Source organism: Danio rerio, chromosome 3 (assembly GCF_049306965.1).
Source record: "Danio rerio strain Tuebingen ecotype United States chromosome 3, GRCz12tu, whole genome shotgun sequence".
In the NCBI taxonomy this organism is placed as follows: Eukaryota; Metazoa; Chordata; class Actinopteri; order Cypriniformes; family Danionidae; genus Danio; species Danio rerio.
Window position 1 is genome coordinate 30496719 of NC_133178.1, and position 27829 is coordinate 30524547.

At 34.9% G+C, this 27829-nt stretch overlaps 3 protein-coding genes across 10 annotated transcripts in view; 1 reads left to right on the top strand and 2 right to left on the bottom strand.

The window, feature by feature from the left end:
- Positions 1-215: 215 nt before the first annotated feature.
- ccdc47 (coiled-coil domain containing 47) lies at positions 216-9612 on the bottom strand. The gene is given in 13 exon segments (NM_001004551.1): positions 216-1176; positions 2901-3068; positions 3149-3258; positions 3342-3400; positions 3518-3603; positions 3826-3936; positions 4551-4652; positions 4758-4823; positions 5407-5528; positions 5611-5785; positions 5860-5952; positions 6032-6327; positions 9562-9612. Coding segments are annotated over 12 exon segments (1461 nt in total). The 5' UTR covers positions 6320-6327; positions 9562-9612; the 3' UTR covers positions 216-1095.
- Positions 9613-11308: 1696 nt separating this feature from the next.
- On the top strand, positions 11309-20962 carry dcaf7 (ddb1 and cul4 associated factor 7). Of its 2 annotated transcripts, none has more exons than XM_068216042.1 (7): positions 11309-11803; positions 13509-13667; positions 15608-15719; positions 15821-15939; positions 16055-16264; positions 16344-16460; positions 19681-20962. In XM_068216042.1, the coding sequence occupies exons 1-7, from the start codon at positions 11666-11668 to the stop codon at positions 19855-19857; spliced, it is 1032 nt and encodes a 343-aa protein (XP_068072143.1). In that variant the 5' UTR covers positions 11309-11665; the 3' UTR covers positions 19858-20962.
- Positions 20963-22880: 1918 nt separating this feature from the next.
- The window catches only part of kcnh6a (potassium voltage-gated channel, subfamily H (eag-related), member 6a), a 55329-nt gene continuing 50380 nt past the window's right edge, over positions 22881-27829 (bottom strand). For 6 of the 7 annotated variants that reach the window (XR_012398251.1, XR_012398250.1, XR_012398258.1 and 3 more), the window contains 2 exons: positions 26344-26551; positions 22881-24082 (listed from right to left, as the gene is read on the bottom strand). Coding sequence is in view for 4 of the 7 variants with exons in the window: in XM_005164007.6 (XP_005164064.1) it covers positions 23813-24082; positions 26344-26551 (478 nt within the window). In the remaining 3 variants the exon portion in view is untranslated. 7 annotated transcript variants of the gene reach the window in all.

Below are 27829 nucleotides of genomic sequence, written 5' to 3' on the forward strand. Positions count from 1 at the left end.
CAATAATGACTTCAAACCACACTGAACTGAGCTAAACTGAACTGAACTTAAACACTAAAACTGAACTACCCTGATCCAGTTACTATGACCATTTATGTGAAGCTGCTTTGACACAATCTACATTGTAAAAGCGCTATACAAATAAAGCTGAACTGAAATGAATTGAATAAACCGAGAAGCAACCCCCCCCCCCAAAAAAAAAAAACAAGAAAAAGTCATTTTAATGAATGTTTTATTTAGTTAGCGTCTCATTAACAAATGTTACAGAAAAAATGTTACAGTCAATGTTCACTCATAAACATGATATAAGCTCTTGGATGCTCTGATTGACTATTAACTTAACGATAAATTAAAAATTCACCTCTATTAAATACGTATAAAGGAGGAGTTTGTGCTGCCTCGACAGTGACAATTCACAGTGGGCCTTTGCTCATAAAAAAAACAGAAAGAGATTGAAAGACAGTGATAATGTGCCTTTTACTCATCTATAAAACACTCGCGATCATGGACTCATAGAAATATGGCTAAGGAAGCACTGTAGTACAAAAAGCTTTCTTACCCACCCATTTCCTTTTAAAAACACTCCCTGATTTCACTTTTAAAAGAAGCATAGCTGAAACTTTCACGAGATGAAGTGAAATCTCTAAAGCACGATAAAGCTTTGGAAGGTCAACACTGAACTCCGAGAGACATCTGAATTGGAAAAGTTGGTTTGATGAGGCCTAAAAAGTCCAGTTTATTACAGCAAAGCCCACAAAAAGCAACATTCTTGACCCTATTGCAATAAAAACAGTCATGCAGTTATGTCGAAAACTTGTGATTGAAATGGCTGCTACAATGAAACAAGTTCAAGCTGTTTGAACAGACCATCTCCAATACAGTTGTCTTTTAAAGATCAGATTCACTCCTCAACAGCCAATCTTCCTATTAAACAGAGCGTTTCTATGGGTGCAACAGCAGCCAATCGAATGGCATGCACATTCATGAAGAAAAGTGTACAATAGCAGGTGTGGAAGTAGTAGATTCTGTCTCTAATGAATATGAGTGTATGTGTGTGTGTGTGTGTGTGTGTGTGTATGCGTGTTTGTATCCGTCTCACATGGCTTTCACTTTGATCTGCTTCATTTTCATCTGCTTCTTCTCCATCTTCTTCTGTTCCCGTCGCTGGGCGGCTTCCTGAAGAACAGAAGGAGAAAACTGATGCATATAGCAGCACTACATTTGAAAAATTGAAATGTATTTACATACACACTAGTGGATGGAGGATTAAAATCTATAACAATGTTATTTTGGCTTAAGATACCAGGCTGAATAAATCAATACAGAATACCAACTTTCTTGAGGCCAAAAACACAAGAGTTGCTCAAACTAAATTCAAGTTTACTCAGGGAAGTCATAAACATACATCCATAAATAAAATATGTAAACTACACAAAAAAGTGCAAGATATTATAAAAGTAGGTAAAAAACACTGATTTTTTTTAAACAAATAACCAAGTATATATAACTTTTTCACTTAATTTTCAAGGACACTTGACTTTTTTGTGTGTGTATTTTTATAAATCCCTTATCCAATGAGCACAGACACATCAATTACCCCTGTAGCACTTTTTGTTTGATTCTGGATTTATACAGCTGTACTTCTTTAAAGGACACCTATTTTACCCTCTTTTTAAGATTTGCTTAAAAATTGTTGTTGCCTGTGCCTTTAATGAAAATGAGCTACTTCTCCTTGCCCACTGTTCCCCGATGCCTGTCAGAGGCATCTCGTTGCGTCAGATAAACAGCAGAGTGACAGACATGAAGAAAGCAGATCTCACATAACGTTTGTGAGAAATATTACAGTAAGAACTTTCCCAATGATTATTTGATGTATTTGTTGTGGAGTTATTTCAAGCCTTTCTGCAAAGATGAGTCACACACAATGTTGTTACAACGTTCACGCACACACACGCGCACGCACGCACACACACGCACACACACACACACACACAGAGAGAGAGCGTTTAACTATGCACTGTTTTTGCACAGTAAATGTAACAAGAAAATACACGCTAATATCCACTGCTGTATGTTAACATACAAAATAAATCTGATTTAATGTCCACAAACCAGGGCTGAAGTGTCTTCTTTTATAATTGTACTGACACGCAGATGTGGTGATAAATTACATGGCAATTTTATCGTCTTTACTTTATTACAAACATGCCCCGTTTTAAAAACGTTTTAAACATATAAAACATTCTTGAGGTGCTTCTGAATACAGAAAGCGGAGATCTTTTTAATCCCAATTGCTTTGAGCAAGTCCTGGCTTGTGGATATGATTATACGTGTAACTATGGAGACATTTTAATACGTGACTGACAATCAATTCGGTGGGCAGGGAAAACCACACTCCTACATCATGTTGCAGTCAGCCTCAAAATGGGAGGGATTTGGATTCTATTCTAAAATCATGAGATTTTAAAATAGAGACTAATTGTGTTTTTAATCACTCCAATATGATAGTGGACACAATACCTACACACAGTTCTGTACAAACAGATTTTTCATTATAGGTGCCCTTTCAAGGTTTCTATAATTCACTGTCTTTTTCTAAGTACTATGCACTTGAAATGTATGACAGCTGCACTCACTTATCTCTCATATTCTTTCATTCTATAAATGCTGCACTCAAGAAATACTAACCTTGTCTTTTTATTAAATTGTAAGCTTTTCAGGTTAACTATTTAAAAGTTTTTTTTTCTTTTTTAGACAGTTAACATGTCTAACATTTAATTTATTTACATTTTTATTTATAAAAAAAAAATACAAAAATAGTGTAAAGGCAATAATGGTTTTGTCTCGATTTTATGATGTTTCATTAAAAAAATGAATTTGCATTAATTACATAGCCCTACCTCCAAGCGACGCTGTCTCTCAGGATCCTCCTCATTCATGATCCTTTCCTTCTCAGCTCTTTTCTTCTCTTCACGGCGTGTTTGAGCGGCCTCCTGGCGCTGAGCATGAGTCTGTTTCAGGAAGTTCTCCTCCACGCGAGCACGATTTCTGTCGGCTTTCTGTTTCCCCTATAGCCAGATAAAGCTACACATTAACTTTCTGTGACTAATTAAACATGCTGTTGTGCAGGTTGTGTGCATTCACTCACTTCTCTGTTGAGGCGGAGCTTCTTGACCTTGTCGATGCTGTAAATCACCATGTTCATCAGAGGCAGCAGACTGTCCATATCTTTGGGAGACGTGTTACCCATCCCAGGCACTGGTAAGCAGACCACAGCCAATTAACACACAGATAATCTTTCAAGGACAAATTTCCATTTTTGGATAACGGATTTCTCTCACCGTTAAATGTAAACAGCAGTGTTTTCTTGGTCTCGGGCAGCTTTAAGGGCTGACCTTCCCTAAAAAAACATTATTTAGAACCTATTAGTAATTACATTTATTAACCAGAAAAAAATTCTCCAACATAATATAGGAATATTAAATGAAAATCTAGGGGACAAATTAGGAAATCTTACTCTTGCATAACTTTTGGACCAGAGAATTGGTCCGAAAAATGGATGGACTCAATCTTATCAGCATGACTGGTGAGATAATGTACCATCTGAAAACAGCATTAAAATGGCATTAACAACAAGGATAAATACTTTTTAATCAGTGTTATTTTGTACTTTTCAATACTATTCATATTTAGGATTACCTTTTATTTGTTTATATTGGGTTTATTTCTTATTTTTATTTTTTTAATATTTCATGTTCACATTGTTAATTGGCAGGTCAACAGGAAACTCAGTAAATCTGAGAAATTCTGATCTGCATTTCTCACCTTGTTGTCCATCACTCCATCCGTGACCTCTCCCATCTCTGATAAAATGGTCAGAGAGTCAGGGATGCCATATTTTGCCCCTGATTTGGGCTTATCGCCACAGAACTCACTCTGTTAGGAGAGCAAAACAGTATAAAGTTAGCAAAGACCAAGTCTTGGTGATAATAAAATAAAAAATAAAAAAACATATGATGATAATATTTGCTCACTGACTACACCAAAATCAAAGACACAAGAAGACTAGTGCAGTTAAAAAAGCAAACAAAACAACTTTTGTCTTACAAATCATTACATGAATGAACTTGATCAACACTACTGACTGACTTTCTGAACTACGGCCATTACTTTCCGTCACATCTGATTCCAAAAATAACATACATGTTTATCATTTGCAGAGATTTAAATTAAAATGTATACTGACTGGTTGCTCATATGATTGAAAAATTTTATTTTTAAACCACATATACATAAGTTCAAGTTTGGGAACTGTATATTTGCTTAAGTATTTGAAATGAGTCTATTATAAATAAAAAAAATTTAAGAAATCTTTGATAATAGAAAGTTCCAAATAACAAATTATTTCAAACAAATCTATTATAAAAGATAAATGGGTTCAAAAATTTGTATATACATTTCTTACAAAAATCTCGTTATCCACAAACTTTTGAACATTTCCATAAAAAAGTAATCCTTATTATATAAAACGTGTAAATTCTTTGACTAACCAGGTCCTGCATCTCCTTCTGCATCCGTGCCATGGCCTTCCGACTTCCCACAGCAAACACAAAGGTGTCCATATCCTCATCATTTAGAGTCACTTTAACTTGCTGTGGAAAATTAAAAGTCAGAATGAGAGGAACATTCTTGTAAACAGTCATCTGAGATACTACTTGTAATGAGTCACAGTAAGACATCAGTGTTTGTGTGCCTACCACTTGATCACAGGTTGGTCTCATCATCCTGGCCAGCACATTCAGCAGGTCCTGTCTTTTCAGAAACTGAAAAAAGACATGATGGTGACACACATCAAACCAAGAGTGTTTCATTACAGCTACATAATAAACCATTAAAAGGCTCATGAAATGCAAAATCAAATATTGACATTTTCACATTTGAGCGATCACTCTGCAATAAAAAACAAACTGAAAGTATCTGAATTCAAAAGAAACCCCTAGTTTACAAATGAATCAACTGACATAAAATCTTCAACTGTTCTTCCTCTCATTTCAGTTTTCTGAATTACCAGTTTCAAGTTCAGTTTAATTGTACACATGGGTAAAGTTTGCAGTGAAAAGGCATAAAAGGCATAAAAAACAAAAAAAACTATATATATATATATATATATATATATATATATATATATATATATATATATATATATATATATATATATATTGTTTTTTTTGTTTTGTTTTTTTATGCCTTTTATTGAAAGTTTTATAAAATACTCTGTAGGAACATGATATAACAAAAATGTAAAATGCATTTAATGACTTCTTTAAAAAAATAACAACCTTTAATTAAGCACCCACACAATTTAAATCCTAAATGACATCAAAATAATCTTTTATGAAATATTACCTTCAGCTGAATGAGCATCCCCTCACAGCAGACCCGTCCCGAACACCATAAGTTGTAGATGTGCTCGTTCTCCTGGTTTAGCTTCCCTGTACTGGTGGCTTCCTTACTGGTACCATCATCACCTAAGACAAAACACATTCAACAGTCAGAAGAAAAAACAAGGTCAGCAAAAACAGCATATAGCGAAACAAGACATATGCATACCAACAAGGGCAAAGTTGCTCTCCAGAAGTTCTCTGTGGGAATTAAACCAGGCCTGTGCGAGTCTGCTGTTCTTATTTTTGCCAATTATGTAGTTCATAATGTATGCAAGAAGTCCAGTGACCATCAAGATTTCCATGTAATAACTCTCCCAGCTGTTCTGCAAGTGTGCTGGGACCTGTTAAAAATATGCACTGTTAGATGAGGACACCACTGATGCATCTGTAAAGGTCAAATGTTTTTTGTTTGTACCTCTCTGTATATAAGAGTGTCTTTGAATGAAGGATTAGACTTCTCGTAGCCTTCAAACTCGTCAGTGTCATATTTGTTGTACATGTCTTGATCCTGTAATGATGATTGGATCAGATTATATTATTCATTTACTTTGATTTGCAGAAGAAATGTTTTCACATCACATCATTACCTGTGCATCTGTATCTTCAAACTCATCCTGGCCGTCTTCGTTCTCCACCGTGGCCTCGTCTTCGTCATCCTCTACAGGGGTAGACGAAGGAGCTGGTCGAGGTGGTGGTTCTTTCTCCACATCCACAGCTGGATCCTCGCTGACATCCTCAAACTCTGCAAAGTCATTGTCATCAAATTCAGCGATGTCCTCACCGTCATCAAAGTCGTCGTTGTAGCGCCCCCTAGTGTCTGGCAGGGCCAACAGCAGGAGCAGGGCTGGGAGGAGGAGGAAGACCAGGTGCCTCATGGCTCAACCTACACAAATATAAATGAACTCCACTGTAAACAGCCAAGTGTTCAAAAGTATGTGCAAAAGTGTGTGATATTATGTTTTTGAAAGAAAAAAAAGATTTTATAATTTTATTAAAAGTATAGCTAAAATTAGCACTGGGCGACTAATCGAAAAGTAATCGAAATCAAAATTCAAAACCTATAATCGATCAAATTTTTCCAGGTAATTTTTTTCAATTACTCTTCTGACCGCATGTGGAGTCACATGACCCTGCTCTGTTAAGGCTGAAATGGCACATACCTGTGTACCACTCAAAAAATGTGACTACACGTCACACATTTGCACTAAATTAACTATGATTGGAAGCTGTGCCTTGAGACGGCATATTTTTTATAACAATAAAATTATTATTTACATTAAAATATTTGTTTACAGAAGATGCAAGAAATGCAGTTTAAATTATTATTTACAGGACATATTTTATTTATATTTTATAGTTATTTAATTTAGAAGATATGCTGCTTATTTTCTACTTTTATAATAAAAAAAAACACAGAAAGTAATTTATTTTGTTTCCAAAAGTGCAAGTTATTAATTTTTACTTTTTATAAGAAAAATTAGCTTGGTTTAGGGCAATGTGTGTTTTAATTTCAGTTGTTCAACGTTGATTTTCAATAAATAGATCTATCAACTATCTAGATCATAGATAGTGCATGTTTCCTTCAATTACTTTAAAATCAAGTAAAGCCCCCTTCAGAAATCTCTCACTTGTAATATGTGAGCATATTTACTGTACATAACCTGTCAGTGAACTATGAGGGCAAAAAATAAAACAAATAAAATAACCGTTCATTAATCGTAATCAAGTTAAAATGTTCAATTCATTGAGATTTTGATTTTAGGCCAAATTGCCCAGCACTAGTAAAAATATTGTTATTTTAATTGTTATCAATATTTCATTATATTGCCATTTAAAAACTAAATTAATTTATATGATGGGAAAATATGTGTACATGTTCTGCTAGCCTGTGTCATGTGATCATTTAAAAATTACAGCTGTGGAAAAAAATATTTTTGTGCAATAAAAAACAAATTAATCCTTTTTTTAAATTATTTAAATAGGCCTGTCATAAATATTATTGTTTTCCATATTCTTAAATTGTTTTAAATATAAAATATCTTGTGTTACCTTTTGTTTATTATGCATGTCCTTCAGGAGGAAAAAAAACAGGTAATTTTTAAGAGATATCACAGAATTGTTGCCATGGTCTACAGATTATTGAGCTAAAGCTTGAATTAAATTATAAATCAAATCGCAATATGTCAAAAAAAAAAAAAAATCACAATTAGATATTTTTTCCAAATCGCAAAGCCCTAGTGCATATTCAGGCTTATTTGTTGGTACTATAAACTAATGTAGAGGTGTAAGTGAAAAATACAGAGTCGATGTTTGACAATAACATTACAGGTGATCAAACCAGTCACGATACTACCTTGTGAATTATTTAGTGTGTATATCCAAAAACATGTCAAAACACACTTAGCCCAAAGTACTCCATGCTTAAGACAATAAGGCATGTTGTAGTAAACACAAAATAAGACTCTAATAACAAAATACCTAGTGTTTAAACTGCTAACCAGAAATGTGTGTGTGCATGTATTAATACTTTGATAACCAATGCAGAAAAACACTCAATAGATGAACAAATAATTGTTTCAAATATCCAGGTTTTGCACCACATAGATAGATAGATAGATAGATAGATAGATAGATAGATAGATAGATAGATAGATAGATAGATAGATAGATAGATAGATAAGGAAGGGGGAGGTAAGACATTCATTTGAGAGTCTTATTGTCAAAGCCTAAGCCTCAGATGTTCACTGAAACAAGTGTCTTTAATTGGCTGAAAGTCTTTAATAATCACATGGTACAGTCTGTAGCATGTTCTCCTTCAAGAGGAGAAATATGGAGCTTTAGTATGAGCATCGACTTATGGGGCCAACCAAATTGTCCTGGTATATTTATTTAGTCTATATAAATGTAAACTATATTTAATAATAATAATAATGAAATTTAACAAATTATGTAATTTTTTCTTAATAAATAGCAAAATTACAAATGACAATTTCTTTCTAAAGAAAAAAAAACACAGCATGAAAAACACAAATGTATAAAACATAAAGATGCATTATAGTATTGACAATAAAAATAATATAGGACCTAACTTTACATTTTCACGACTTTTCAACATTTGTGTCATTTTTTTCCTATATTAGGTTGCCAAAGATCTTGGAAAAAGAGTTTCTAATCTAAAAATGACAAATTGTTAAGTGAAAAAACTAAAATATTAAATACTATTTGAGTTTACATTTTGATTTTTAGCTCATTTAGTCTTGTAAGTTAATGTTACTATTAATATATTCAACACAAATTAGCTAGTTTTATGGCCTTTTAATACCCAAATGAAGCCATGGCTGACTAGTATATAGTATATCAGTCTTTGTACAGTATATTTCATTCTAAATTGAAAATGACCAAATATTAAGATAACAATTAAAATATATGAAAATATAAAAAAGTTTTTTAATTGTCTATTATTATTATTATAAAATAATAATTAAAGATAAAGATAACTTCATTACAACATCATGGCATAAATACACTTCAGGCCTGGTTTGAATTCATTTACACTACAACTGGCACTAATATAGCAATACTTCAATCTATTGTATGTAAAAAAAAAAAAAAAAAATCTGACAGCAGTTTATGCCAAGACAAGGAGTTACACGTAACTAGTAATATCAGTTAACAGCTATAACCGGCTGTCAAGTCATGCTCCACCTGTTACAAGGCCAGTCCTGGAATAAACTCTGGAATAACAAACCGCAAAGTTAATATTAAATGTTAACCCAGCTTAACCTCCAATCTCGGAAAACCTCGTCGTGCCAGCGCCACCTCGTCGTTAAACTAAAACTTTCACGCTGAACTGCTAGAGAACACACCGGACTGATATACAGTAATAGTCAAGTCTGATAAATTTAACAAATATTACATTTAACAGGTCCCAACCCGGGTTCCCCCATCCCCCATGAGCCCCGTAGACTGATAGCCGATTAGCTCACTAGCAACGGCCGCCACAAGAACAGCCGTAACGTTCAAACGACACGCGACATTTCTGCTGCACTGCGGCTGTGCGAACGTTTCAGATCACGGGTTTATTACAAAAAAGACCAAGGAATTTAAGAAGACCCACCTGTAACCGCCGGTGTTACCTTCAGTGTGTGACAGCAGCTGTACCCCTCACAGGAGAGGCAAGGGGGTCATCTGACCGAATCACTCTACCCACAATGCTTTGCGCGCGAGCCTTGACAACCAGGATAAGAAAAGGAAAAGATTCGGGCGTTTACGCCGCTCTAATAAATGATTCTTTTTTTTTTTTATTTAAACTGTAGCTGAAGTGTGGACTGTTAGATGTCGTGGTTAGTTATTAATGTTACACATATTATGTATAATATACAATATAAATATATAATATTGTGTATTAAATAATAACAACACCAATGTATGGAGGACCATACATGCAAAAACAATGAATAAATATGCAAACAAATAAAATAATAAATCCGCAAGTTCCTGCATAAACAAAACAATAAATAAATATGCAAATAAATAAATATGTATACTTTTTTTTATAAATAATTAAATATATTACACGGATATGTGGTAATAAGAAAATGCTAAACTGTAGATTTCCCCCCTTTCTCACCGCAATACTAATTATTTCTATATTTATTTATGCAGAAATCTGTAGAATTATCTATCTATATATATATATATATATATATATATATATATATATATATATATATATATATATATATATATATATATATATATATATATATATATATATATAATTTATTTATTGTTTTATTTATGCAGGAATTTGTATATTTATTCATTTATCTAAATATTTATTTATTTATTGTTTTATTTATGGAGGAATTTGTGCATTTATTTATAGTATTGTTATTATTACAATTTTATGGAGGGCGAAACCTACAAAAACAATAAATAAATAAATACGCAAATGTATAAATAAAGGAGTAAATAAATCCATAGATTTCTGCATAAATAAATATATAAATAGTTAATAGTGCAGGCAAGCAAATAATTAAATAAATTACAGGAGGGGAATATAAAAATGCTACACTGAAAGTTTTTTTCTAATAAACGTTTGAGAGAGGGGATGAATAAACTTTCAGTTTAGCATTTTCTTTTTTTCCCGTAATTTATATAATTATTTGCATGCTCGTTCTATTTAAATATTTATATATGCAAAAACAATTGTGGATTTTTTATATACATTTATTTATATTCGTATTATATATTATTTATATTCATTTATTAATTTGCAAATGTTGTTTATTTAATGTTTTATTTATGCAATAATTTATGGATTTATTTATTCATTTATTTATATATTTGCATATTAATTTATGTAATGTTTTATTTATGAAGAATTTATTTATTTATTTACTAATTTATTTATATATTTTATCATTTATGTTTGCATTTTAATCTATTTAGTGTTTTTGCAGGTTTCAAAGGTTCAAAGATAATTAGGACACTGAAATGTCTCAAATAAATTTAAAGTGAGAATGAAATATGTTTACAAGCATTTTTTTACATTATTTTTACTAATCACTTCTGTTTAAATCAGATTTCAGATTTTTATTCATATTTCTCTATTCTCTATTTGATATTCACTCTTATTTTACATTTTCATACTGCGATTAGTGTTTTTGCAGTTTAAAAAAAATCTTACACTTTGCTAATTTCCATGGCTGAAGGGAGCTAAAATTAATCAAAATTTCATAAACATTATGCCGCCCAGTATGATGCGCAAGTAAAATAATCAACTAGCAACATGGATCTATAAATAGCCTCAGCGCTCAACCCCCATTTTCTATCCGGGACTTTTATTTTGAAACGCAGACACACATCTTTCAGACCAAATGCGCCGTTGAGCGGTAGGGCCTATTTAGGGCTTTCTAAAGTTAGAATTAAAACCGTCGGGACTAAGGAAAAACATGGCCCTTTAGCTACACGCAGTTATGAATGTTTGATGGTTATTTGCGTGTTTTATTAGGCAGGAATCGTGCTGTTTTGTAGGCAGCTCGTCGTTTTCGCGGCCGTTGCGGAGAGGGATTGTTATGACGTTCTCTTTGTCTCGCGCTGCACAAACCCGAGACCATATTTATCTCTGTAAGAGCCTTTTTTAAACATCCCGTCGAATCAAGCTACTCCTAACGACCTAATTCTCTCTAGCTGTCGCCGATCACTGGGATTGAAGCATGTCGTTGCACGGTAAACGAAAAGAGATCTACAAATACGAGGCGCCATGGACCGTCTATGCTATGAACTGGAGCGTCAGACCCGACAAGCGCTTTCGGCTCGCGCTCGGCAGCTTCGTCGAGGAGTACAACAACAAGGTAAACACCTGCTGCCACACAACACTATGCTTTATGTCTGATCTTATGACACACGCTATCATTTCACATAGTGAAGTGTGTAGCCTAAAAACATGTAAGGTGCAGGTTATTCCACAGTGTTGGAATTTTAACGCGCAAATGTATGACAGACACTAATAATTGTATATTTTAAGCGACTGTTATTTTGTATCTTGTATTTAGCGTGTGCGAATTAAAGGTTACGAATAGGTTCGTAGAGGACAAAATGTCTGTCTAAAATTCATAATAGAAGTATATCTAGGGCTTTCAAAACCCTTTCACTGACAGATTTTTCTGTACCACCCGCACCAGTCCTGATGATAATTGTCAGAAAATGCAATAATTTTAGACATTTCATTTAATCATTACCACTGTTTTTTTGTTGTTGTTTTTTTGTGGGAAAATAAATATAGACTCTTTTTTTATCATCAGTCCCATGTCAGTGACCAGAAGAATTCATTTAAATACAGCCATTTTATTGTGCTTTATCACATAAAAAAATCTACCACTCACATGTACACTTCACAGCATATACTTACAAACACTATTCATCCCTCCACACACGTAGTTATGAATACATAATATTATATAAATATCATATCGAATCACAATATTATATAATATAAATAACAATGATAAGCACTGGACTTTTTTACTCTATATTGATCTAAGAGCCAATCACACAGCAGAAATGTGCCACAATGGGAATCTGAAAGTTTGATGATATTAGAGCTGTACCATTTTTTCGGCTACTGAAATCGCTGTGCGATTAATCGAATTGCAATTCGAAACGTTGCAACAAGTTAATCGCAAGAGGCTGCGATATGAAGTATTATTTAGCTTCCCCCGCTGAAACTGTCGTAGTAGCTTGACAGTCTTACTAGCCAATTGAGTGAGCACACTTTCATTCTGCCTAAACAGAATTGCACAACCAAACTATGCCGAAAACCCTCAATAAAAAGGAAACAAACAGCAAAATGCAGGAAGGTGGGAATATGGCATCTGCAACTGAAGTATTAATAGAAGAATTCATATCAAAGAAAAACAGCATGTCGTGATATGGGAATATTTTAGTTTCAGTCACAGACACGGAACAAACACAGGTCATTTTGAAGAGATGTCGCAGAGTTGTTGCCACAACTTACAAATTATTGAGCTGAATCTTGACTACAAAATTAAATCAAAAATAAAATCGCAATGTCTGTCAAAAAAATTGCAATTGGGTATTTTCCCCAAATCGCACAACTCTAACTGAAAATTTATCAGCTGAAAATATGTTATGCCATTTAATGGACCCTCTAATATTTTGTGGCTTCAGTCATTGTTGGGGTACTCTTTTAAATCTGGAAGCATTATCAACTTGTATCGTAAAATATATATTGTCATCGTTTAATATTGAAAATAACTATTGAGGTTGCATTTGTGCCATATCGTCCAGCCCTAATTTAATCAGCAGTCTTCAAAGCAGAAAATGGAAGGTAAATATATTTGGTTTTTTTTAGATATTTGCTCCACAGGTAACCGAAAAACACATTTTTGGCACAACATATGGTGCTTGCAGTCACAACCAAAAATGATCACAAAAATAAAGTGGGAAAATATATAATTGTCTATAAAAATGAAAAAGGTGCTACTTTCATGCTGTCAGAAACTTATGACATCATGCTATTTGTTTTGTGATGTTCAGGTCCAGCTGGTTGGTCTTGAGGAGGAGAGCTCAGAGTTTGTATGCAGAAACACTTTTGATCATCCGTACCCCACCACCAAGATCATGTGGATCCCAGACACCAAAGGCGTCTATCCAGACCTACTGGCAACCAGTGGAGACTATCTGCGCATATGGAGGGTATGCAGGAGGAGCACGTGCACAGTTTCTGAAGTGCCCCTATTATGCAATATTAAAGTTTGCTCTTTTTGTTTTGGAGGTCTTCTATAATAAGTTCATCCTAGATCAAGAATACACCTGTCATGTCATAATATGCAAAGCAGTATTTTGTCTTACATGAAGCACCTGAATCAGTCTGTTCAAAGATTCAATCTCTCTAAACCCCTTCTTTCCAAGAGTCTACCTTGTTCTGATTAGTCAAATGGCTTATTCTGTTTACAACAGTGTACTTTTGAATTTAAATCATATATGACCATATCTGAATTTCAGCTCTTGTATACACACTGATAAAACAATAGTGTCAGTTCTACCATATCCCTTGCAAATTCCTAGTTTTTTTTTTTTTGGAAGTGATTGCATAGTGGATCAAGTCTTCTCAACATGGCTGCAGCACAAACTAAACTGTTCCAGGCCTCATACTACAGCTTTAAAGGGTCCGAGTAAACTGAGTGTTTGTTGACACTTAATGAAGACTGTAGGCTGGCGTTATGTTAATCTCTTACAAGCCAGTGGAGCTTTGTTCAGGATATATCAGGGATTACTGTTGTTCACGATAAGACCAGGAATGTGTATTAAGAGATAAATGGAGTCAATTATGATTTGATTCCAGCTTGAAACAATCAGGCATACTTTAGCTTTAAAGATGCCATATAAGGAAAACCTAGATATACATGGCCATAGCTGAATAAAAAGTGTCCAGTACATGGAAATGATATATCATGAGCCTCAAACACCATTTGTTTCAAATAAACTTTTTCACATCTTCATTTGAAAATATTGAACAAGAATCCAGACAACCGGTTTAATTTAAGGTTCCCACTTTTACATTCATCAGTTAAACATAACATTTCAAAAGTTATGCGCATCTTGGCGTTTCCATCAACTGATTTTTTTTATGCGCATATGCAAAAAGCATACAAATAGGTAGGTGGAAATGTAAGGCTAAGGTGAGAAATACAGCTTTGTCTTTAAAAAAAGGGTAGAAGACCGACAGAAACTCAAAGTTTAGAGAATAAATCAGCTCCTGACCAGGTTAGGTTCACAGAGTCAGTTACCGTGGTAACTTACTCTGAGTTAAAGTTACCTCTCTTTCAAAAACTGGCTTGACTTACCTTGCTTTCTCCAGCTTGACAAGCTTGCCATTTTGAAATTGAAAACACAGAGTTTCTCTCATTTCAGGGTTAATACTCTGAGTTTTTTCTTAACCTCCTTTCTGAAACGGGCCCCAGGTTATGACGAGCTGCTGCGTTATTATTCTCGACCATTCCAAATATGGTCAAAAACATGGTTGTCGTTCTAGGGATATTTTCTAGAGTTATAATTAAGCCTATTATAAAAAGGTAAAACTTACCTAAGCCTCATAGCTACTAGTGTTGTCAAAATATTGATACATTAATACTGAAACAATTCAAATGTTACAATCTTTCTTTTTGCTTAGTATCGATATTGGCTTTGCTTTCTTGCACTCTCTACTCACCAGCAGGGAGATGAACAATTAATAATAATATTAAGGTTTTAACACTAGTTTTAATCAGAAAATAAGCTGAGATTGCACTAATTTAGTTTCTTTTTTGTAATTTATTGAATTTTGGACTTAAGGACTGCTGACATACCTGGTATGAGCATTATATGGTAATTATTTCCCCCTTTTTACTTCATTTGAAAACCTTTAATGTAAAAGAATTTTTTCCATGTGAATGGCATCAAATATTGATATTTTTTTAAGATATTGTATCGAAGTTGGAAATTCCAGTATCGTGACAACACTAATAGCTACTATATCGATTTCAAAGAACAATTTAACTTCTTTGCAATCTATGGCACCTTTAATACTGTGACCATGAAACTCATTGTGCATGAATGAAGTAAGTGAACTGGATGTATGTTGTTGTTGTTGTCAGGTGAATGATACAGAGACCCGTCTGGAGTGTCTGCTGAATAATAATAAGAACTCTGATTTCTGTGCACCCCTCACCTCATTTGACTGGAATGAAGTGGACCCCAACCTCCTGGGTAAGGGTTTTGGGAAGAATTTAGTTTTGTGCATTTGTATGTTTGCCTTCAGTTTCAAAGCCCATCAGTTTGTCAATGTATGTTTATTTTCTGTTTTTCAGGGACATCTAGTATTGACACCACTTGTACAATCTGGGGTCTAGAGACAGGACAGGTCCTGGGAAGAGTCAACCTAGTGTCGGGTCACGTCAAAACACAGCTAATTGCTCACGACAAGGAGGTTAGGAACAACTCGAGCCAGTACTTCATGTTCTCATTTCAGATTGATGTCATTCTGCAACTTCTGCAACTCTCTCTCTCTCCCATTTAAATCCTGCTTTTCTATTGGCTCTCAGGTGTATGACATCGCATTCAGCCGTGCGGGTGGAGGTCGGGATATGTTTGCGTCAGTAGGAGCGGATGGGTCTGTGCGTATGTTTGATTTGCGACACCTGGAGCACAGCACCATCATCTATGAGGACCCTCAACACCACCCACTGCTGCGCCTCTGCTGGAACAAACAGGACCCTAACTACTTGGCCACCATGGCAATGGATGGCATGGAGGTTTGTTTTTCTTTTTCTTCAGCAAGATGTCTGTAGTCTTCTTGTTGTTTACTATATAATGTTGTTGTACTGTTGTCAGGTGGTGATTCTAGATGTGCGTGTGCCGTGTACACCAGTCGCTCGACTCAATAATCACCGTGCCTGTGTGAATGGCATCGCTTGGGCACCTCATTCCTCCTGCCACATATGTACAGCAGGTTAGAAACCAACCCGGACACACACACACACACACACACACACACACATTCCAAGTCCTGGAATATCAGGGATTTTTGTTTGTTTGTTTTAAATTCTACTTTCCGTTTATCAAAATGTCATTCTACTCCACCATGTTTTTTATCTTAATGTTTTGTTTTTTGCCTATTGTCATGTTGACTTTTTTTTTTTTTTTTTTTTTTTTTCCATTTGCCAACTGAATTTATTTTTCAGTGCCATTCTATCCAATTTCGTTTTCAAACAGCAAGCGCTTAAGTCAGATTTAGTCACCAGGTTATAGCTGTTAACCAATTAGTGTATCAACCAATGAAAGGAAAGTTGGCGTTTCAGCACCGCCTTCATTTGTATAATTAATTTTGAAGTCGTTTATCCATTTTCCTACCCTAAATTTAAAAAATGAAAATTGAGCCAAAATCTCGTTTTTTCGTTTCTTGTGACCAAATGAAAAACGGAAAAACGGCCGTTTTCTTCATTTTCCTTCTTTTGTTTGAAAACGGATATGGATTGGACGGAAGATACCCTGATTTTAACCAGAGGGTCTTTTCTATTGTGTGGTTTAGTTCCATGTGGCTTAAGTTTTGGGGGCTTTTTCACTTCGTTCTGTATTTAGTACCTCATAATTTTTTTTAATCGTTTACATATTTATTTTCATTTTTTTGACGTACAAACAAAAAATTGAGTAGTGGAATGGGCTTTCTTTTTACGTATCATTCCCTGATAGCAAACTAATGGTAAGATGGGCGTGGTTAAGAATATGATGGCTAAAGTGTTAAACTGAACGTCATCAGAAATGGCTGCCACTCAAAATGGGTGAGGTTTAAAAGCTGTACACATTGTTGATCACCAAATGGTCAGAGAAAATTGTCACTACTAACACTTTGAATTTGAGACATGAAGCACCAAACCAATTATATAAAAATAGTCAGCAGCAGCTACTTCTGTGTTGTTGGTTCACATGACTAAACATTTTTTTTTCTATCACTGCAAGAAAAAAAAAATGAAATGATCAGCTGCATGATGAGTAAAAATGGTTTAGGCATTCCTGCCATTTGTAGGCCAGGAGCGGATCCATTAAGAGCTGGATGGGATGACCTGGAATGTAAAGGTCTTTGCAGTAGATGTGGCACAACTATAATAGTGATAATCCCACACATTAGGCAGCACTAAACTGCAGTAAAACTGCACAACTAGAAGCAATAATTCCAGGAAAAATGTATATTTCGTGATCATCTTTCCACAAAATGACTATTTTTAAAGACTAGAAGGTAACTAGACGAAACAATCTAAATGTAAAATTGGTGGAACTTCATTCAAGCTTTCAAATACAGGAGAGAGATCACTTCACAGTAGTGTGCGATACAGTGGAGCACGTCTCACCTCAATGCCAGAACCCTGCTTAAAGAGGTTGTGCGCCTGACTAACTGCTCGTACCAGAACCATAAGTGATATGTAGCTACAATGTTAGCTAGCTAGTTAGACTTAAAAATTGCAAAATGGCAAAGTCCCTTTAAAGCAAGTCATTTCACTTAGCGACCATTTTTGAAACGCCTCATGCTCAGGTATTCTGTCTGAATAGGGAAACATCAAATTCTCCAAAACTAATTGCCAAGCTTATGATTACATTACATATTGCGAATAACCAATCAAATAAACAACGACTGTCTGTTTAGTTTCACTTCTAAATGTTCGTATCGCACAAAATCTGCAGAAACTCCAGCCTGATCTCATGAAGAAACGTAGGTATTTTACGTTTTGTCAGTTTAGTGGCTAATTCGAGTTTAGTCGTACAAAAATATATGATTTCAAAAAAGAGGCGCGGCACCCCACCCCTAACCCCAACCCTCATCGGGTGATGAGCAAATCGTACTAAATTGTACGAATTCATACAAATTAGCTACTAAATCAAAAAGTTACAAATCGCCGTGAGATTGCGTTGGAAAGTCACGTCTGCACCGAGCCCCTCCCTCAGAGTTGTCATTCAATAGCGATCGCTGATTGGCTCCTGTATTGGAGGGCAGAGCTTTATTCACCAAACAACGATCGCTAATTAGCTCCTGTACTTGAAAGGCAGGGCCAAAGAGCATAGAATCACCAAGAGGCGACACTTTAGTGCAATTTAGAAAACAGCCACTAGATGGCACGGCGGCCATTTTGAAATAAAAACTGTTGTATTAATGCGCTTTTTAAATAAATAAATAAAAAACAAAGCAGCTGCTTGCCATCGCGACAGCAATAAGATCCAATAGATGGCCAATCGCTTTTACTCCACAATGGCGGAATGCGGGGCTGTCGAGTGTCGCCTCTTGGTCATTCTAAGCTCTTTGGCGGGGCTTCAATCACCATAGTGACAGTTACGCTTTTCCCCATTCAAAAGTATACGAGTAACATGTCTTTGATAATAGGCAGCATTAATGGTGTATTCCTTTATATAGTAGATGTTATTTGTGGTAAATGTAATTGTTCTTGTTTTTATTTAAATAATTGTAGACTAGAATTTTGTAATAATTCAACAGCCCATCGCCAGTTTTTCCTTGTGTAAATAAACAAACAGTGCATAACATAACGAGTGCAGAGTTGGTGCAAACATCCACATCCCAGTGATCCGATGCTTTCTTAACCGTCATTTTTTTCACTTCTGTGAGTTCTGTTGGATATTAATTCCATTTTTAAGAAGAAAATGTGCTGCACGTTTACATTCTCATCCAAACTCTACTCCCAGCAGTGTGAGCGGCATCAGCATGTTATCTAAGGCATACTATACAAAATTGCATACTATGGTATTGGAAAAACCGCATGCGAAGTACTCGAATGACCTACTACTTTTGGTGAGATTCTGAAGTGTGCATTCAATGGAAACTAAGCTATACCATGATACCACCTTAGAGAATTCCTGAATGGGAGTGAACCAATGCTACTGACAAATGGCAGATTCATTCTACTCTCATTCATACTATATAGAACAAACGTTTTAATAATAGTGTAATGAGTTCAAATTAAGAAGTAGTACACACTCGAGTGGTAGCTCGTTTTGCACGCAGCCTAACAATCACTCAAAAGGTGTTAAAAACCAACAAAAATAAAATAACTTAATTATTGACACGTTTTGGTTTGCGAGCTGAAGCGCGTCAGTATAAGACTGTAGCTTTACCATTTGATACAAGTCTTCTTTACCTGGCCCCTCTTGTCTTTTAAACCCCACTGTAGCGGACGATCACCAGGCTCTGATCTGGGACATCCAGCAGATGCCGAGAGCCATCGAGGACCCCATCCTGGCCTACACAGCCGAGGGCGAGATCAACAACGTGCAGTGGGCCTCCACTCAGCCAGACTGGATCGCCATTTGCTACAACAACTGCCTGGAGATCCTGCGGGTGTAGAGGAAAAGAGTCTTTGGCAGAGCAGAGACTTGTTTTTCTAAAGTTCCCGAGGTCTTGGGGTTTCAAGAGCAGAAACTGGATGAACGGGCCAATGGGAACGGCGGTCTGAACAATGTGTGTAACTTCTTTCGTCTGGGAGAATGAGGCGGCGTGAATGAGCATCTGTGTTTCTGCACAATATATTATTATTATTATAATGGTCTGTTTTCCTACTTGCCGGGTTCCCAGAGTCTTCATAATGGGATCTTAAACACAACTGTCGGTTATTATTATTATGATTGTAGGGAGAGATACATGTTTATTCAGTTTGAGCGGTAAAAAACGATTTAAGAAAATGCTGCAACTAGGATTGTTAAGATAAAAATTTGCCAACTTGACGTACAAAACATCTGTACATTCAGATGAATGCAGTTTTTTCAAAGGTCCTTTGAACTTCAGATTCTTGTTTTTTTTTTGGTCATTTCAGGAAGGTGCCATTTTGATTCTTGTTTATTATTTTTTGTAGCCTTGGACACTTAAATGCGAATAATATAGAGATAAAATGTTCAGCGTCATTGGTAAACATTGATAATTGTTCCTCAAATACACACTTCTAGCAGTTAGCTGACATCAATGTTTAAGAAAAATGACACATTTTTTTATATTATTATTATTATTATTATTATTAAAAGATTCATCACAACTCAATTGTGAAAAACTCCTGTTTATTTCTTTAATTTTATTTTCCTCCATAAAAACATCCCCCTTTCAGCATGCTTGTGCTCGAAGTGAAACGTGTACTGTATACATATATAAATATTATGTACAAGGTAGGACAAAAGTGTTGCTTTTCCAGAAGAGTTTTGCATCGCGAGTCAATATTTGGTCTATCCATGAAGTCGTTCTGTTGTTATGCAAATATGATGTTGTAGTAACGCCACTCTCGTTGGTCGAGACCGAAACGAAAAGTGAATTTGCAAGGCTGTGTGGGATCCTCATCCTCACCTCACACTCTTAGATGGAGTGTTTCTATGTAAGTAGTTCTCTCTGTGTGTGTGTGTGTGTGTCCAGCCATGATGCTTTTCTATTATTAAACTCACTTAATAAACTCTTGTTCTTTCATAAAGCTTTCAGCGTTTCTTTATCATGACAACAGCAGAAAATGAACAACTAGCATACAAGTAAAATATTGGTTATTGGTGGAAATTAGAAATTATTTATTTATATATATATATATATATATATATATATATATATATATATATATATATATATATATATATAACTATAACCAACTTTTGATTTGACATATTAATTGAAATTGGTCATTGTCTAATGTTTCCTTAAAGCTCGATAGTGCAATATTGTCTTTCATATTTTTTTTTACTCATAAAATAGTATAGTACTCATAGTAACCAGTTTAGAATAGTTTAATAAATTATTTAAAACTGTTAAATGTTCTGCATTACAAAATAAACAGATTAAAAAAAAAATCATATTCTAGTTTATATATATATATATATATATATATATATATATATATATATATATATATATATATATATAAATTCAAACAAAAAATAATACAATAGTATGTAAAAAAATACACGGAAATTAAATGAATTGCTTTAATGTATTATTGTATCTTAAGTATCTTGAGTACATGTGTATATATATCTGTATGTGTATATATATGTATGTATGTATGTATATATATACAGTACCAAACTAAAACTAGAATAATTTAGCAAAATTAGCTTTTGGTGCAAAAATTTGTACACATTAGTAGTAATTAATGTTGTGAATACATTCCATTATATTTTAATAAAGAGGAACAATCAAAAGAACCATAGCGGATATACAATTTAGTTATTTATTTATTTTTTATTTTTTTGTAATTTATTTTTGCAATACCTCATATAAATTTAAATGCATTATCTGTTCCTAAAGATGTTAGGTAACAAACTTTTAATTGGTAAAACTGTTTAAATCCACCAATATAGTTTGAAATTGATGAACGTATGAACATTAAGAACCCTTTTAAAGGTGCAGTATGTAATGGTATCAGTATGCATTTCCAGCCTGGTTTTAGCTGGTCAGGCTGGGAAATGTCCAGCTAAATCCAGCTATAATCAGCTTGACCAGCCTGGTTTAAGCTGGACATAGCTGGTTTTGGCTGGGCTCCCAGCCTGGCTAGGCTGGTCAAGCTGGTCATCTCCCAGCCTGACCAGCTAAGACCAGGCTGGAAATGGTTGGAAAAGGCCAAAACCCCTCTAAAACCAGACTGGTCGACCAGCTAAAACCAGCCAACCAGCCTAGGCTGGTTTAAGCTGTTTTTTCAGTAAGAAAATTAAACTTTAGAACTGTGACTGTGCATGCCAAAAAATATGAGTGATTCAGCATCTACATTTATAATGTTAAAGATTTATAGTTTATAAACCTTACTACTTCTGTGCTTCTGAATGGCTGTATTTACATTTCAGTCGTGTTTCGTCTGGCGCAAACGGTCAAATTGCTTATCACTGCAAATCTCGTAGCGTGTTGTTATGACACGGGGTTACAATGTAACCTGCTCATCTAATGCTTACACTCGTAATATTTATATTATTTGCTAATTAATAACTTCATGTGCGTCTCATTTCGAAGTCTGCTACTGTCCACCGGAGGTCGCATTTCAGTCATGAACGCTAGCTTTGAGTCTTCCCGACTGAATGAATGAAATATGCTGTTTTCCATTAAGGCAACCCAGGGTGCTGAATTAAAATGGGCTAATCTGGCATTGGGAAGGTTCCAAAAACATAAACAAGACAGCGTTCCGACACGGAAAACATTTTCAAGGCAGAATAGCTGACTTCAGCATTGTTTTTCAGATAAACAAGAAGGTTCACTTAGCATGTTTCTTAAACATCTGCAAACATATTATGGCATTTTTATGCTTTTGAGAAGTCAAAAACTTCCATACAGCACCTTCAATATGTCAGACTTTAGTAAAGGTGAAATTAAAAATGAAGGCCAAAAATTCAAGCCCAGTACAACACCAGTACTCCTTTATAAATAACATTTAATCTAAAAAATAATTATAATAATAACAGTTGTGTGCATTTGGAAACCTTTACAGTCCAATAAAGGCTTCCAATCATTTTACATTCATCTGCTTCTATTTCAGAGGTGAAATGATCTTTACACTGATTTCATCTCAACAGTGATTTACAAAAACAGTCCTTCACTTTCTTCCATCCAAAACCTTGAGAACTCCAAATCCTTTAAGCCTGAATGTTTTTCTTTATCATATTCAAAATCACATTTCCAAAAAGATCACACATCATAAATCTACACTCACACACACACACACAGACACTCAGTCAGTCACACTTCAGTGAGGAAAATCATTTCATAACCCTGAATTCAAGCACATTTGGTTACAATGAATCCAAACACACAGATTCATTTGGTGCCAGTCATAAAGCTGATGCAGTAACACATTAGATTTGGGTCAAACAGCTAACCACACACAAAATATATAGAATTAGAAAATGTACACACTGAAAAGAAAAACTTTGAACATTTTTTTGTTCTACTTTAGTGAATCTGTCCTGTGAATCTTAGTTTGACAAAAGCAGACAAAAAAATGAGGTTTAGACTAGGAGGACAATTTCAAACTAGACACAAACAAACAAGATGGAGGCGGGTGAACTGTAATGTGGCATCTCTCTTTGACTCTTGGATCTCGTCTTTATTGCCCACTGCGCTTTTTGTCATATTCGGTTGCAAACAAAAGTTACCAAATACTGTCGCGACAGAAGAGAACTTCCTGCTCTTAGTGAGAAGGGATATGAGACAAACCTCAGAGATTCAAAGAAATCGGCTCGTTTGCTCTAACGGACGTCCTAATGAATACATTTTGTTGCAAAAGTGCAATATTGGAAACCGTGGAGTAAATGAGTCTCAGAATGAACAATAGTCTGCTTTTTAGCCTCTAGCTTCCGGGTAAGACTGGATCGGACACGTGCCTTTGGATTTCGGGTGACCCCTCCAGTGTGCCAGGACCCTCCAGGCTGTCTGGGAGTGACGGGAAGCGCAGGCTACTGCACAGCAGGCCTGGAGGCTGGAGAAGAGGCCCAGCAGAGGGCACAGACAGCTCTGTCTCTGGAGACATGGACATGGTGTCAGTGGAAGCCACCGTCAGATGAATCCCGCTGGACAGAGAGTCTGGAGACTTCTCTTTCAAGCTGTCCACGTCAGGACTCTGTGGAAAACACGGCTGATCATTACAGATATGAAATGCTTTATTCACTCAAAACTGTAGCTCTAAATTACTTTTTTCTTTCAGTCAAATCCAGTCCAAGTTAAAAATGATCTTAGGGTTTTCCATTGGCCTATTTTATCAGCAGTATAAAAAAAGTCAAACTAAGATCATTCATCCACAATAAAAGCTGGTGGTGCTAATGCCCTAAAAATGCACCTTGAAAGAAGTAGATGATGGAGAACAGTGATTGCCAAAAGTTTTTGAATCTGATTGGCTGATAACCGTGCGCTATTCTGTGAATAACAGCACTTGTCCAGCCTCTTAATGCTTTACCCATGTGTATTACTCCCACAGAAACTGATAGTGTTAGCTTTGCTCTGGCTTTTTTGGGGTTAATTATTGTAAAATCCTGATTGCAACAGACAAATATTGGAAAATCTCTGCAGACTGATGGCATTTCATGCCGGTCAGCCTTACAATCTTAAAATGTGAGCAAAATCACCTGTTTCATCATCACTTTAGACATTACGCTAGAGAATCATTCAACTACTAGCACTAAAGTGACGTTGGTGAATTAGCAAGGGTTTTTGCTGTTCTGGCATCAGCTGCAGATGTGGATAAATAGTGGAAGAAAGTAGCTCCTCATACAAAAGGGTTTTTGAGAGTTTCTTTGTTTGAGTTTCTTTTTTATACACATTTATGGCGTCGAACTATTGTATAAACAATGTGCAATATCACACTTGTAGCAGTGCAATGTGGCTGCTGTATATCATTACTGGTGGGGGCGGATAAGTGACATTTTAAAGTCAAATATATATATATATATATATATATATATATATATATATATATATATATATATATATATATATATATATATATACACACACACACACACACACATATATATATATATATATATATATATATATAGGGTCTCTGCAGGTTTTATCAAGTCAAATTTAAGATACTTTTAACACTTTTAAGGCCATTAAGAATAAAATTTTAGACTTATACATGGTTAAGATTTTTTCTAATGGCCTGGTATCATCATGATGAGAAATTGTGTAATTGTTTTTAGTTTTTTCCCTGATTCGGGAAATTAATTTGTGGAATTTGCTGTAAAAATGTCAAACAGCTGTTGTGAATTGTATATTTGCAATAAAAAACTTAAACATAAAAAATAAGCTATTATTGAGATGTACTGTTGGTCATTGGATGGATCCAATGGGCCCAAACTGAGTAGCTTTACTAGGACAAAGCAAAATTAAGACCTGTTTAAAATGATTTAAAGGTCTCGTGAAAGTCTTTGAAATGTAAATTTTTGTCGATATTTGACTCAATGTCAAACAAAACACGAAGAGAGGGTGGGACTTAGTGAAGCTCCTCGCTTTTTTATAAAATAGCCAATGGCATTTTGCTTTATCATCGCTCTGCCAGTGAGAGGGGTTGAGCTCAAGTGCATCAACTGTAAAGCGTCTTAAAGAGGGCGGGGCATGTCAGAGCATTTGATGAGAAACTGGAGTAAGAAGTGATGTGAAAAAAATCATTAATCTGTTTAAGCGGAATTGACAAACTATAAGCTTTAAATGTCCGTTGTATATCTTCTAAACATAAATTGTGTCACTGTTTTAGGGTACACTAGCTTACAGATATCCTAAAAACTAATAATACTGATAATATTTATTCATTCATTCATTTTCTTGTCAGCTTAGTACCTTTATTAATCCGGGGTTGCCACAGCGGAATTAACCGCCAACTTATCCAGCAAGTTTTTACGCATCGGATGAACTTCCAGCCGCAACCTATCTCTTGGAAAATACTTATTATAATCATTTTTAATTTAATGGGACCTTTAAGACATACAACACAATACCCGAGAATTTAAAACTTTAGGTTTTAATTAAATGCATGTTTTCTCTAAATGAGAGCTTCAATATTCCCCTTACCTTTTATTCTGTTTGAATGCCCTTTATTGGACTTCTTTTAGACTACTGATAAAAATCGGCCAACTGTAGTCAGTGTAGAGCTGGACAAACCAAAAATAATTTTTAACTTGGTTTGACTGAATAATAAAAGTCATTTACACCTAGGATTGTGTGAACAGTGCATTTTTGAGTTTAACTTGTTCCAGTATTTACAGATTGAGTGGGATCATTGACAGAGGGTGACAGGACAGGAAATGTTTTCGTTGCTAAAAGACATCTACTGTTGATCTACAAACCCATGTGTAAACATCACACCCTCACATGACTACTTGCCTTTCCAGGTGAAGAAGCGTCAGTGATCTGTAGGGAGGGTGTGGTGTTGTGTGCTGCTGTAGTGTAGAGGCTGGTGGGGTGGGCTGGGGGGGCTGGGTGTGCGAGTGGATCAGGAGAAACGGCACTGTAGGCTGGAGGAACAGGTGCCATCTGCCTCTGCAGCAGCTGCAGGATCACATTTATATCAGCCGTCATCCTGGTCTCCAGTCTAGACAGACAGAGAGAGAGAGAGACAGAGAGGCTGTAGAGCAAATGCAGGCTTCACATTTAACAATAGAACCACCAAAGGACAAATATACCCTTAGATCATTTTCAAATGTACAAAACATTTTGTTTTATATAAAGATCTCTCATAAATAAAACATTTTAGAGATTAAAAACATGATCAAAACTCGGTATTTAGACATTTTTCAAATATTTTTATCAATTTATCTTTGACAGAGACAATTTTTTTTATACATTTTCAAAAATAACAGTTAGTAACTAATTTCCTTTGTCTTCGCTATGATGAAAGTACACAATATATTTCTTGTCATTTTGCAAGATACTAGTATTTACAGGGTATATGCAGGAATCTTAGAGGTAAGTTCAATACCTTTAAGACTTTTTTTCTAAAATGTAAAACGGCTTTATTTCAGCAAAAAAAAATAAAATAAATAATAATAATAGAAATTATCCAGAACAACAAAAATTAAAAAAAAATAAAATACAAACAAATCACAAGAGTGCTAATAATTTTGCCTTCAACTATATATATGAGCACCAGCACAAATACTATAGATACTATTAAACAGAATGTATTTAAATAATTCAAAATACAAAGACAAAATATTTTTGTATACAAGGATATTATTGTGTGTTTTGAAAATACACAAAATGCATATTGAGTATGCAAACAACTCTTTTAAACTATAGTAGATTTTCAGTATTGACCAATTTCACCCAATGAGATTGCAGTAATCAACTATAAATAAAAGAATGTAAAACAGGTATTAGGGGCACTAAATGCCATTAGTAAGAGTTAGTTTGATGGTAATTTGAGATCATGGGTAAGTGCAGACCATAGTTGATGACTCAAAATGACAATTTTATGACCCTTTATGACCCATTTCAGTTGCAACCCTGACCAAACACACCTGTCTGTAATTATCAAGTGCTGCTTCAGGTCCTGATTAATTGGTTCAGGTGTGTTGGAGTGACTGGGGTTGGAGCTAAATTCTGCAGGAAGGTAGCTCTCCAAGAACAGAATTGGTGACCCCTGCCCAAGACATTACTGTTTGAAGACTGGCTGATGGTTTTATGTATACAGTGCTCAGCTTAATTGAGTACACCCATTTTGAAAATTTCTCAGTGAATATAGGCAATGTATTTTGGTGCATGTAAACAAAACAGATATATTTATTTAAATAATATTTTAGTCACCAAACATATTTAGAAATGGAAAGAAAATACAATTAAATTCAAGAAAAATATTGCAAAAAAAAAA